The sequence below is a fragment of the Drosophila sulfurigaster genome, chromosome 3 (genome assembly GCF_023558435.1).
Source record: "Drosophila sulfurigaster albostrigata strain 15112-1811.04 chromosome 3, ASM2355843v2, whole genome shotgun sequence".
NCBI classification, from domain to species: Eukaryota; Metazoa; Arthropoda; class Insecta; order Diptera; family Drosophilidae; genus Drosophila; species Drosophila sulfurigaster.
Genome location: NC_084883.1, coordinates 46,120,707 through 46,130,976, shown reverse-complemented (window position 1 = coordinate 46,130,976; position 10,270 = coordinate 46,120,707). Strand labels below are relative to the sequence as shown.

The 10,270-nt window shown below is 38.8% G+C and overlaps 4 protein-coding genes across 5 annotated transcripts; 2 read left to right on the top strand and 2 right to left on the bottom strand.

The window, feature by feature from the left end:
* Positions 1-136: 136 nt before the first annotated feature.
* On the bottom strand, positions 137-1,898 carry LOC133839915 (bladder cancer-associated protein). Its single transcript, XM_062271560.1, has 2 exons — positions 1,741-1,898; positions 137-1,559 (listed from the first exon to the last, which is right to left on the bottom strand). The coding sequence occupies exon 2, from the start codon at positions 1,507-1,509 to the stop codon at positions 1,270-1,272; it is 240 nt and encodes a 79-aa protein (XP_062127544.1). The 5' UTR covers positions 1,510-1,559; positions 1,741-1,898; the 3' UTR covers positions 137-1,269.
* A 383-nt stretch (positions 1,899-2,281) lies between these two features.
* Positions 2,282-3,508, bottom strand: LOC133839914 (CAAX prenyl protease 2). The gene is made up of 2 exons (XM_062271559.1): positions 3,004-3,508; positions 2,282-2,950 (listed from the first exon to the last, which is right to left on the bottom strand). Exons 1-2 carry the CDS (start codon positions 3,383-3,385, stop codon positions 2,448-2,450), a joined length of 885 nt encoding a protein of 294 aa, XP_062127543.1. The 5' UTR covers positions 3,386-3,508; the 3' UTR covers positions 2,282-2,447.
* Positions 3,509-4,031: 523 nt separating this feature from the next.
* Positions 4,032-5,848, top strand: LOC133841578 (succinate--CoA ligase [GDP-forming] subunit beta, mitochondrial). The gene is made up of 4 exons (XM_062274160.1): positions 4,032-4,227; positions 4,318-4,465; positions 4,529-4,628; positions 4,741-5,848. The coding sequence occupies exons 1-4, from the start codon at positions 4,177-4,179 to the stop codon at positions 5,705-5,707; spliced, it is 1,266 nt and encodes a 421-aa protein (XP_062130144.1). The 5' UTR covers positions 4,032-4,176; the 3' UTR covers positions 5,708-5,848.
* Positions 5,849-6,171: 323 nt separating this feature from the next.
* LOC133841579 (uncharacterized) lies at positions 6,172-8,144 on the top strand. Of its 2 annotated transcripts, none has more exons than XM_062274162.1 (2): positions 6,172-7,051; positions 7,119-8,144. In XM_062274162.1, exon 1 carries the CDS (start codon positions 6,273-6,275, stop codon positions 7,002-7,004), a length of 732 nt encoding a protein of 243 aa, XP_062130146.1. In that variant the 5' UTR covers positions 6,172-6,272; the 3' UTR covers positions 7,005-7,051; positions 7,119-8,144. The 2 variants fall into 2 exon arrangements, with proteins under 2 accessions (XP_062130146.1, XP_062130145.1); XM_062274161.1 differs by having other exon boundaries at positions 7,116-8,144.
* Positions 8,145-10,270: the final 2,126 nt, after the last annotated feature.

Sequence of the window (10,270 nt, the reverse complement as noted above, 5' to 3'; positions counted from 1 at the left end):
TGGGATTGGTTAAAAGTCTTATAAACTAGAACAGTTCTTAAAATATTGAGCTGTCTGTACAATTACCATTTAGGGATTGCAGATTATTTAGTTGTAAATAGTTTTAGACAAACTTTAGATGAAAACAACATTCAAGTTACAGCTTTCAATTTTTTTTATTTCGTTTCTAAACATTATTTCGTTTTTTTTCGTTACGTTAGTTATCAATCTTTTTGTTTATTTTTTGTTTTTTTAAATAATTCAATCAATCTCGTGATTAACAATTTTTGTCGCGTCTTAATGTAGAAAACCAAATATATCTTGTCTTTAGCATTTCTGATTATTTCACACAATTCATTTAAATACTTATATATGAAGATTTACATATACATATGTATATATTAATGTGTAAAGTATATTTCTAATAGTGTGTATTTGTATTTGTGCGCGTATGTGCGTGTGTATGTGTGTCTGTGTATGTGTCAGTGTAATTATATACAATTTGCATGTGCAGAAGACAGGGGAACAACCGATATCAACGTCCAAAAAGGAAGGACGCACAGCATTAGTTTTCTTTTCTTGTCGTTTTTACAATTATTTATTTAAATAATACACATAAATGTATGTATAATATAAATATTTATATATGACTAATTGTAGAATTGCATTGACGGACTGAACAGCGATTGGGGAGGGAAGCTGGAGGAGGCGGGAGGTTTGCAATTACCATTACCACACATTTACAATACATTTTGTAGCGCTTCTTAAATAATACACTTCAAATGGGGATGCGGATGGGGAGATGGATCTCGGTTTGGGAAACATTTAGCTAAGTTATCAACTAAAAATACGTAATGTAGAACGAGTAGTAGAAACGGTTATGCGATCGATCGAACGTTGGGATGAAGTCGGTTTCGGTTTCAGTTTCGTTCATGGTTTTGGTTTTTAGTCTCCAAGGTTTTTTCACTGCTAACAGGCGTAGGCGTAACAGAACTCTGTTAAATCACACACTTTACATAGACGTAACAGAACTCTGTTAACTCACTCACTTTTTTATCACTGATTGTTTCGCTTGTAACTCTTTTCGCCTTTATTTGTTGTTGTTTGTCGATTAATATGCAAATTGTTCATGATTTATATAAATTTTTCTATATTTAGCACTCGTTCTCTTCTTCTTCTTGCATGTTCTGCACCGTGTTATCGTTTCGTCGTTGACTATTTTGCTAGACTGATGATTGTTGTTAAAGGATGGGATGCAGCATATTTTGTTGTTGTGGTTGCTTTTGCCGCTTAGCCATTCTCGCAATGATGTCCCTCGCAGTTGCCCCAGAAGATGCAGTTGCCAACGCCGCTGTAGCAGATTAGGGAGACTGCTGTGAGAAACACCAGACTGCATATGGTGCACGGCTTGCGCTCCAGAAAGAATCCAATCAAATAGAGCACTATGAACATGACGTGCGTTTCCATTAACGCTGGATTCGTTGGCTTTGGTATCAGCAGCACAGGTAATAAACATTGCAGGCAATACATTTTTGTGTTGTATTATGTTGACGTGTCGTTAGCCAAATACGTTGTTGTTGCTGCAAACGTTATAAAGTAGGTCTATAATTGCTTTAATCGTTTTTTGGTGTCCTGGCCTGGCACAAGCGAGACGTCAGCAAAAATATTTTGTTGTCTCAGTTGCACTTTGCATTTTGTTGTTGCCCACAGAAACTTGTGCGCGTGTTTGTTTGTGTGTATGTGCGTACGATTGACACTTACCTTCCCCAATCAAGCCCGGCCTGGCTGCAGTTGTCTCTGCTAATTTTAAGCGTCAGTTTGTTGTGCGTTTTTTATGTTATCATCATTCACACATTGCTCATGATTGGAGGTGGAGAAACATCGATTGCACTATCGATGCATCCGATGTGTTTGGACTTTGTATAAACATCGATTTCTTGTGACAAATATCGATGTATTTGTAAGCAGAGAAGATATACCAAAACAAAGAAACGTAAACTGTCGGCTGTTTCCTATTCGTTAAGCATATTCGTAAAATACAAATCTCATGTAAATGTGTGTTTCATTAATTGATTTCCACTGATTAATAGCAAACATTTTTAAAATTTGAGATAGAGAAACTATTTTTTACAGTATATTTCACAGTACGGTCTGATTATTCTGTAATAATAGTTGATGACTATTTTTGATATCGCTGCCTCACCTTTTAATGCTGACAACTTATCGCTCTGCGTGCGCTTTTCGATATCTTTTACAGGCGCTTCTGCTGTACGCTTATTGCGCGCCAGTACAAAAATCGATTTGTTTTTTTTAATTGAATATTTTTTATTCATTCATGTAACGGAAGACTTATTGTAGATGATATGACTTATGATGTGATACATAAATAAATATGTACATACGTGTGCGACAACAAATTCTCAAATATGGCAACAATATAACATTTGACTAAATCCAATCGACTTCTCTTAAACATTCCAATAAAGTCTATTCTGGTAGAGCGACGGCTCAGTCGCAATGGGCAGCAGGTAAACCCAGCCAGCAAACCCAACCAGGTATAAAATGATCGCTACCACACGCTTCCACTGATCCTGTTGCCACAAATCCTGAACATCAGGCAGTCCCATGTAATTACACAATGCATGAGCCAATAGAGGAGCAATCAAATGCCCGGTGCGGGCAAACAAATAGGCCGAATAGAAGCCGAACAATGTGGTGTAGGTGAACTGAAACAAACCGATGAGCAGCGAGGTGCTCAACTCGATGCCCATGCTCAGACGCTCCACAATGTGATGTAGATGGGCGACGCCAAAGAAAAGAGGCGTAATGAACACAGCTGTGAGCGGTGTAAAGCTCTGCAGGATGAGTGGCATCATGCAGGCACGAAAGACAAACTCTTCACTCAAAGGAGCCATCACATGGTTGCGTATCCAGATGATGTTGCTGAACGATCCTCGCCAATAATCCAAGTCTAAAATATGCAATTGTGATTAATTATAATTTGTTAGCATCTCTCACACCTACCGAAATATGAACGGAATGATTCATTCTGCATGTTAACAAATATGGGGCCCAAGTAGAGCAGCGCAGTCAACAGATAAGGTATCACAGTAGCTTGCCATAATCCTGGTAGCCGGAAACCCAGCAATTTAGGGAATGGTTCGCGTTGCAGCAACTCTGGCGACGAATAAAAATACACGAAAAACGGTGCAAAAAGCATCACAACCGAGACGCTGGCAAAGCGTCGTTTAATGGTTGTGGGATGATCCCGATTGTATTTCGTGTCCCAAACATACAAGCTGCCCACATAGATCACAGCTAAGATGAAGCTACAGGCAACCGATGTGACTATTGGTATTTGTGGAAGTGCCTCTAGAGGCGGCAGTGCTTCACTTTCGTTATACATTTATTAATTGGGGTTATATCAATTAGTCATTAAAAATTCCTTGCGAACAAACAAAAAAAACACAACAGGAAAAAACAGCTGTCGCTCCAGTAACCAAACAGCAGAGTTGTGTCCACTGTTGCCACAAACGGCAAATACAAATATAAAACTGTACAGTTTGATGGTCACATCTTATAATCCCGACCAACGAGCATATTTGCGTCACGTTAACAGAGCTGTTATATTAAATACCAATTTTATAGAGCAAACATCGTTATGATTAATATTTTTGATGTTAATTAAAATTTTGAATACATATTTTTTTGGTATACAGTGAGCGTTTATTGATATTTTTCGAACTACAATTCATAGACAAAATAAATGTCGTCACTCGATTTTCTGTTATGGGAATTTTTGAAACATGTGAACATTTCTAACGGAACTTTAATTGCTATGTGTAAAACAAGAAACTATATTTTAAAAAAATCACCTTTTTACATGTCATTGGAAATATACCAAAACCTTATATGCAATTTTTGTATCTTTGAATATTTCCCGTGTCCACAGTTGTTTCTTGCTTGTTCAAAATAAGAAATAATAACAGCAATAGAGCATTTTTGCGTCATGTTGTTCGCAGCGCGTTAACAGTGTTGTTCTATTATTAAACCAGTGGCCTGTTAAGCAACGACAGCGGCGGCATCGTTTGTTGTTGTTGTGGGTTATTTAAACAAAAACAGCGCTAATTGCAGACAATAAATATATCAAATTTGAAATTATACAGTTCAGTAACGCAACGAATTTGAAAGAACAACATGTCGCTTCTGATTAGAGCCGCCTCCACAGCACGTCAACTCATTCATAAGGTTTCCTATCATTAACATATGTTAAACACACTTAAGATTCTTGACCTTTGCCTCAAACTCCAATACGTCTTTGTTTATCTAAAATTGCAGTTGCCTGCACTGCAACAACAGCAAGTGCGTCACTTGAATCTCTTGGAGTTCCAGTCAAAGGATTTACTGCAAAAATATGGCGTTGCCATTCAACAGTTCAAGGTCTTGGACAACTCCAAGACTGATGAGCAAGTGGTCCAAAAATTTGGTAAGCAACCGGTTGAGTTTTATATAATCTCTGAACTTAATTGTTGCTAATTATCACACACAGATTGTCCCGAATATGTGGTGAAGGCACAGATTCTTGCCGGTGGGCGGGGCAAGGGAACTTTCGACAATGGTTTCAAGGGAGGCGTGCACATAACCTCAAAGTAAGTGGCCACCGTTCTGCAGTGATAACGCAACAGCGATAACAGAGAATGTGTGTGGGAGTGAAAGAGATAGCAAGATAATAAACATAACAATTAAAATTTCACTTTGCAGCAAGAGCGAAGTTCTATCGCTGAGCAAACAGATGATTGGCAATCGACTGATTACCAAGCAGACACCCAAATCGGGTATTCTGGTCAACAAGGTGATGGTGGCACGCAGCGTCAACATCACCCGAGAGACTTATCTCTGCATTTTGCTCGATCGCGAACATAATGGGCCCGTCTTGATTGCTTCACCCGCTGGTGGCATGGACATTGAGGCTGTGGCTGAGGAAACCCCTGAGAAAATTAAGACTGTTCCCCTGGATATTGCTAAACCGATTCCGGAGAGCGTGCTGCTGGATGTGGCCAAGTTTCTGGAGTTCAAAGGTGATGCGGTGAAACGTTGCGCCGATGAGATACAAAAACTATACACACTCTTCAAGTCGGTGGATGCTGTGCAGATTGAAATCAATCCATTGGCTGAGACCGATAACGGTGAAGTTATCTCTGTAGATGCTAAGCTGAACTTTGATGATAATGCGCAGTTCAGGCAAAAGCCTATCTTCGACATGGACGTCACCGAGGAGGAGTCGGATCCACGCGAAGTGGAGGCAGCTAAATACAATCTCAACTATGTGGCCATGGATGGCAACATTGGTTGTTTGGTGAATGGCGCTGGACTCGCTATGGCCACCATGGACATTATTAAGCTGAATGGTGGCGATCCGGCCAACTTCTTGGATGTGGGTGGCGGTGTCAAGGAGGATCAGGTGGCCAAGGCTTTTGAAATTCTCACATCGGATCCCAAAGTCAAGGGCATACTGGTTAATGTCTTTGGCGGCATTGTCAATTGTGCCACCATTGCCAATGGCATTGTTGCTGCTTCCAAGAAGCTGCAGCTGAATGTGCCACTTGTTGTGCGTCTGGAGGGCACCAATGTCAACCAGGCCCGCGAGATTTTGAAGAACTCGGGACTTCCCATTCAGACAGCGAGTGATTTGGATGATGCCGCTCAGAAGGCAGTTGCTGCCCTCTAAAGTGGCACACACATACATTCATCATCATTAAAGACGCACAGTGTTTAGCATTTAAATTGACGAAACGTAGTTGTTATGCCTTTACATTTTATGGATTTTTAATCATATAAATACATACTTTATATATTTACACCGTTAAAATGACGTAGCGTTTGAATTGTTAACATGGCGGGTACAAGCTGCTGGTGGGAACATTCTGTAAACAGTGTTCTGACTTATCGATAGGCAGCTTAGTCATGCCTATCGTTGCAATGTTAAGTGGTGTAATGTATCGCACAAACTGCTACGATATAAATATCGTTTAAAATTATAGGCAATTAAATGCAGCTCAAAATTAAACTATTTTGATTCATAATACTGCTAATTACTGAATTCTAATTACAGTAGTTCATAATTCATACAGAAATTGTAATCATTATTATAGCGATATATTAAACATCGCTTAGCATATCGATAACAGTGAGTCGCAAGCTTTGCCATCGCCAACCAGTCCACACCCTAAGCCCAAGAAACCAAACATTTCAAACGAAATCTGTGAAAAACATTGCCAATTCTCATACAAAGCATGCAAAAATCGCCACATTTTGCACGCGAGGATTCCCAGGAGCATCTGCCCAGCCCACACAATACCGTCAACATGAAGCGTCGCACTCTCGCTGGAAGCTGCGGCGTTGGCGTCTTCATATTTGCCTTCGCATTCATTGCGATTGCCTTTGCAACGCCCAGTTGGTTGGTGAGCGATTATCGCATAACGGGTGCGAAGCTGGACAGATTGGGACTCTGGGTGCACTGTTTCCGTTCGCTACCCGACGTCAACGATGACAGTCAGCGTCGCTTCTTCGTAGGCTGTCGTTGGGTCTATGACCCATTTACCAAAGGCTACGATGAGATACGTGGATTCCTGCTGCCTGCTTTCATGATTGCCACACAGTTCTTTTACACGCTCACCTTCATTGGCATGCTGGTCAGTGCCATTGCAGTGCTCGTCTTCTTCCTATGCGCAGGACCAGATCAGAAGCACTTCATCAATCTCATTCGTGGTCTGGGCTATGTGCTACTTGGCTCTGGGGTGAGTGCAGCAATTGCTGTGATTGTTTTCGCGGTATTTGGCAATCGCAATGGTTGGATGCCGGAGCATGCGAACAATTGGTTTGGCTGGTCCTTTGTGGTGGCGTGTGTGGGAACCGTGCTCACCTTGGTGGCGGCCACGTTATTTCTCACTGAGGCTCACGTGCAACATCGCAAGCGTTTGCAGTTCAAGGAGTCACAGACACGCTTCGAGCTGGTGCGTGGTTAGCCCACAAATTGCTTTCCCTTTTTTTAGCTAAGTGACAATAATTTTGGGTAAGTCGTGGAGTATTCAGTGTGAGACATAAGTTTAACCTTCATTCTTCTTATTTGTTTGCAGCATCACACCACAACAACAGCAGCAATAACAAAAACAACACATTCCGTCCCCACGTCACTGCTACAAAGAATTCTCACCATATAATTAATTGTATACTTAGTTTTAGTTTGGCCTAAACCAGCAGCTTGTTGAATGTTTATGCAATTTGCCAGAGAACTTTCCGCATAACACCTCCCCGCAAAAAAGAGACTTTCAGTTGGTACTTATGAATCATTCAATCAGCACAGTTCAATCAAACGACAAAAACAACGAGGCAAAACTGTTCTACCAGAAGACTGAATGAATCTGCAATGTTTCTTCTCAACCACAACAACAACAAACAGCAATAGCATCTAACGAAGCTCAAATGAATCATTATCGCGTGTAACATCAAATATTTGCATAAGAAATTGCGCTCAATTAACGCACAATTACCCAGCCCTTGTCCCCCCGCCAATGTGACACCTTCTCCTCTGAAATTGTTTTTATTATTTTGTATGACGTCGCAAGCGCTTAGAAGTAACAGTAGCAACAATTAGATACACTCTCGTGCCTTAATTAGACATCGCTGCTAAATAGTTCTTAGTGCCTTAAATCAAAGTATTGTTTAGCTTCTAAAATACCTGAAAATGCGCGTTGCGACGACAAACCGATTGGATTGCATAAACTTCTACTAATCTAGTGCCTTAGATAAGCATGTCATGTCCCAAAATTAATAATGCTAAACAACAAAATGTAACTTAGTTAAGCACAACGAAACGATTAACGTCCAATATACTTCTTATATTTAAGACATTCCATTTTTCTAATATCGAATACACACAATTTACACTCGAGTTTACCTGCTAGTGAAGGTATTGAGAGCTTTATTGCATCTACTATGAACTCTTGTCCAAGAAATCTTACAAATTTTTGTACCATATTCAAAAGGTATTAAACTGTTTTTTACCATATATATTTACACATACATATCTATTATACATGTAACTTTTTTGTACAAACGACTTTTTAGCTAAAGCGACGAATAATAAAGATTTTTATTGTATACAACAACAAAACAACAACAATGTAAGTCAACTGCAATCTTGCATTTACTCCATGCGAGTTCAAGGCAACAAATCCCATGACAAAAGCAAATGAAAGATTTTTGTCTAAAGTTTTCCCATGAAACTCGTTGCAGTTATTTGATTGTATTGGGCAAACGAAGATTTATGCAACGCATTGTACTATATTAGTAACTGTAACAATAGTCAGTGAGTGGCTTTGAAATCTTTTCGGAATTTCCTATTGGAATTCTCAACTAATTAAATCAGATCACCACTTAAAATTGTATTAAAATGGCAAACGCAAAATTGATAAAAACATTAAGTGAAAAGATGTTTTTGGTCATAATTAGTCAGACCTGTCGGATTTAAGCCAGAGTAAAGTAAGAATTATGAAATCCATTTTGTGTTGTGCCCACACACAATTTGGCAAATTTGGCCCCCCATGTCGTGAGGACGTGTCGAAAAGCAGCCAATGAAGATAGTGAAGCGTGAATCGCTGCTCAACAACGCAATCTGCATTCAACTATTACTCTCATAGTAGTAGTGACGATTGATGGATGGATAAATCGAATGGGTGAACTGAATTCGCCACAGATCTGATTAGCACTTGCCGAACCGGATGTTTTGTCTTGACTCACCCATTCACCCATTCGATCAGCCTTTTCAGAGAGGTGTAGTAGTAGCCTTGATGATCATAGCGCAGAAATGTGCTAAACGCAAATTTATTATGCCAATCCAAATAGGAATCGTTGGCATGACCTCACAACAACATCAACTAGCCGACAAACTGAGAATCCAAATCTGCAAATGCCGTTAGAAAAGCAAATAAAATCCGCTTAGTTATTAATAACAAGTGCGAAATGCACATAAAAAAAAACCGTTTGGATTTAAAATACTGTGAGAAAATCATCAAGTCGTGTGTTCAGCAAAGCGAAAAACGGCAAAACTGAAAAACCGAATTTCAAATTCCAAATGACGGCATAAATGTCAACTTTGACAGTTGCGAGAAAAAATTGTATATACTATACATATAAAAAACAAGATTATTAATATTCTTATTATAGATATTACATTCTGATTTAAGACTGGCTTAATTACGACTACTATTTTATTAGCTACAGTAGTCACTCGATAAGCTAAAAACTAGAAAATATAATGATTTAAAACAAATTTGTATTTTATTTATTTTTAAATCTGCCTTATATTGTATTTGACAAAGGGTATTTGAAAAATAGTATAATGAAAAGCACTTATCATTCTAGTTTGACGAATGAACACTGTATTTGCCATAGAAGACACTTTTCAGCTATAATAAAATAAAATAAAACAAAATACGGAAGATTTTGAGTGTGCGAAATAAAAATTAAATTTATTTATTCAAATGAAAATAAATATAAATTAATAAGCATAGACAAAGATTAAAAAACAACAACAACAACAACAACAAAAACTTGGATCGCAAGTCGTGAATACAAATAAATTCTTTGTTAATTTGTAGCTAAGTTTAAGCAGTTTCAGTTGCTTTTTAAACAAATTTCGTTTTCATTTGCATAAAATGTGGCTGCTATCAAGAACATGACTAAAGGACAGATGGACAGACTGGCAGACGGACGGACAGAGAGTCATCATCGTGTATTGGTTAGTTGCTTCGGCAGCCTGTCAAAAAATTAATTTCAAAGCAAAGCTTCATTAACAAAGGCTATGGACCTGTTCCGAAGCGCCTAACAGAGATTAATTGCCCAAAAGAGCCGCCGCAACGAGAAGCGCTTTGGATAACGTTTTCTATCAAATGTTTTTTCTTTTTGTTTTTCTTTGGATTTGCCGAAGTGAATGAACGCATTGAAACCAAAAGTTTTTGTGGATTCCAAGATATGAAAAAGCGCCGAGAGTTGAGAGTGCGTCGCGTCTTTAAATAAACACATTAGATTGATTATTGTTTATCGCACACAAACTTTCCTCATTCGTCTCTTGCCTACTGTATATGTTTTTTTTTTTTGTGGGGGCAACTCGCACTTTAAATATTGACGCGTCAAAGAGATGGATCTGGTATCCAGCCGCAACACGAAGGTCTTTTGAGCCAATCGTCGCATTAAAACTTAATCGATTTGATACAAATAGAACTACTTTCAT

What these genes read in the sequence shown, in the direction of transcription:
- LOC133839915 (XM_062271560.1), bottom strand. Translation starts at nt 1,509, where the DNA reads ATGTATTGCCTGCAATGTTTATTACCTGTGCTGCTGATACCAAAGCCA.
- LOC133839914 (XM_062271559.1), bottom strand. Translation starts at nt 3,385, where the DNA reads ATGTATAACGAAAGTGAAGCACTGCCGCCTCTAGAGGCACTTCCACAA. An exon ending in ATCATTCCGTTCATATTTCG is followed by an intron (nt 2,951 to 3,003) that starts GTAGGTGTGAGA and finishes TGCATATTTTAG; the next exon opens with ACTTGGATTATTGGCGAGGA.
- LOC133841578 (XM_062274160.1), top strand. Translation starts at nt 4,177, where the DNA reads ATGTCGCTTCTGATTAGAGCCGCCTCCACAGCACGTCAACTCATTCAT. An exon ending in CACGTCAACTCATTCATAAG is followed by an intron (nt 4,228 to 4,317) that starts GTTTCCTATCAT and finishes CTAAAATTGCAG; the next exon opens with TTGCCTGCACTGCAACAACA. An exon ending in GGCGTGCACATAACCTCAAA is followed by an intron (nt 4,629 to 4,740) that starts GTAAGTGGCCAC and finishes TTCACTTTGCAG; the next exon opens with CAAGAGCGAAGTTCTATCGC.
- LOC133841579 (XM_062274162.1), top strand. Translation starts at nt 6,273, where the DNA reads ATGCAAAAATCGCCACATTTTGCACGCGAGGATTCCCAGGAGCATCTG.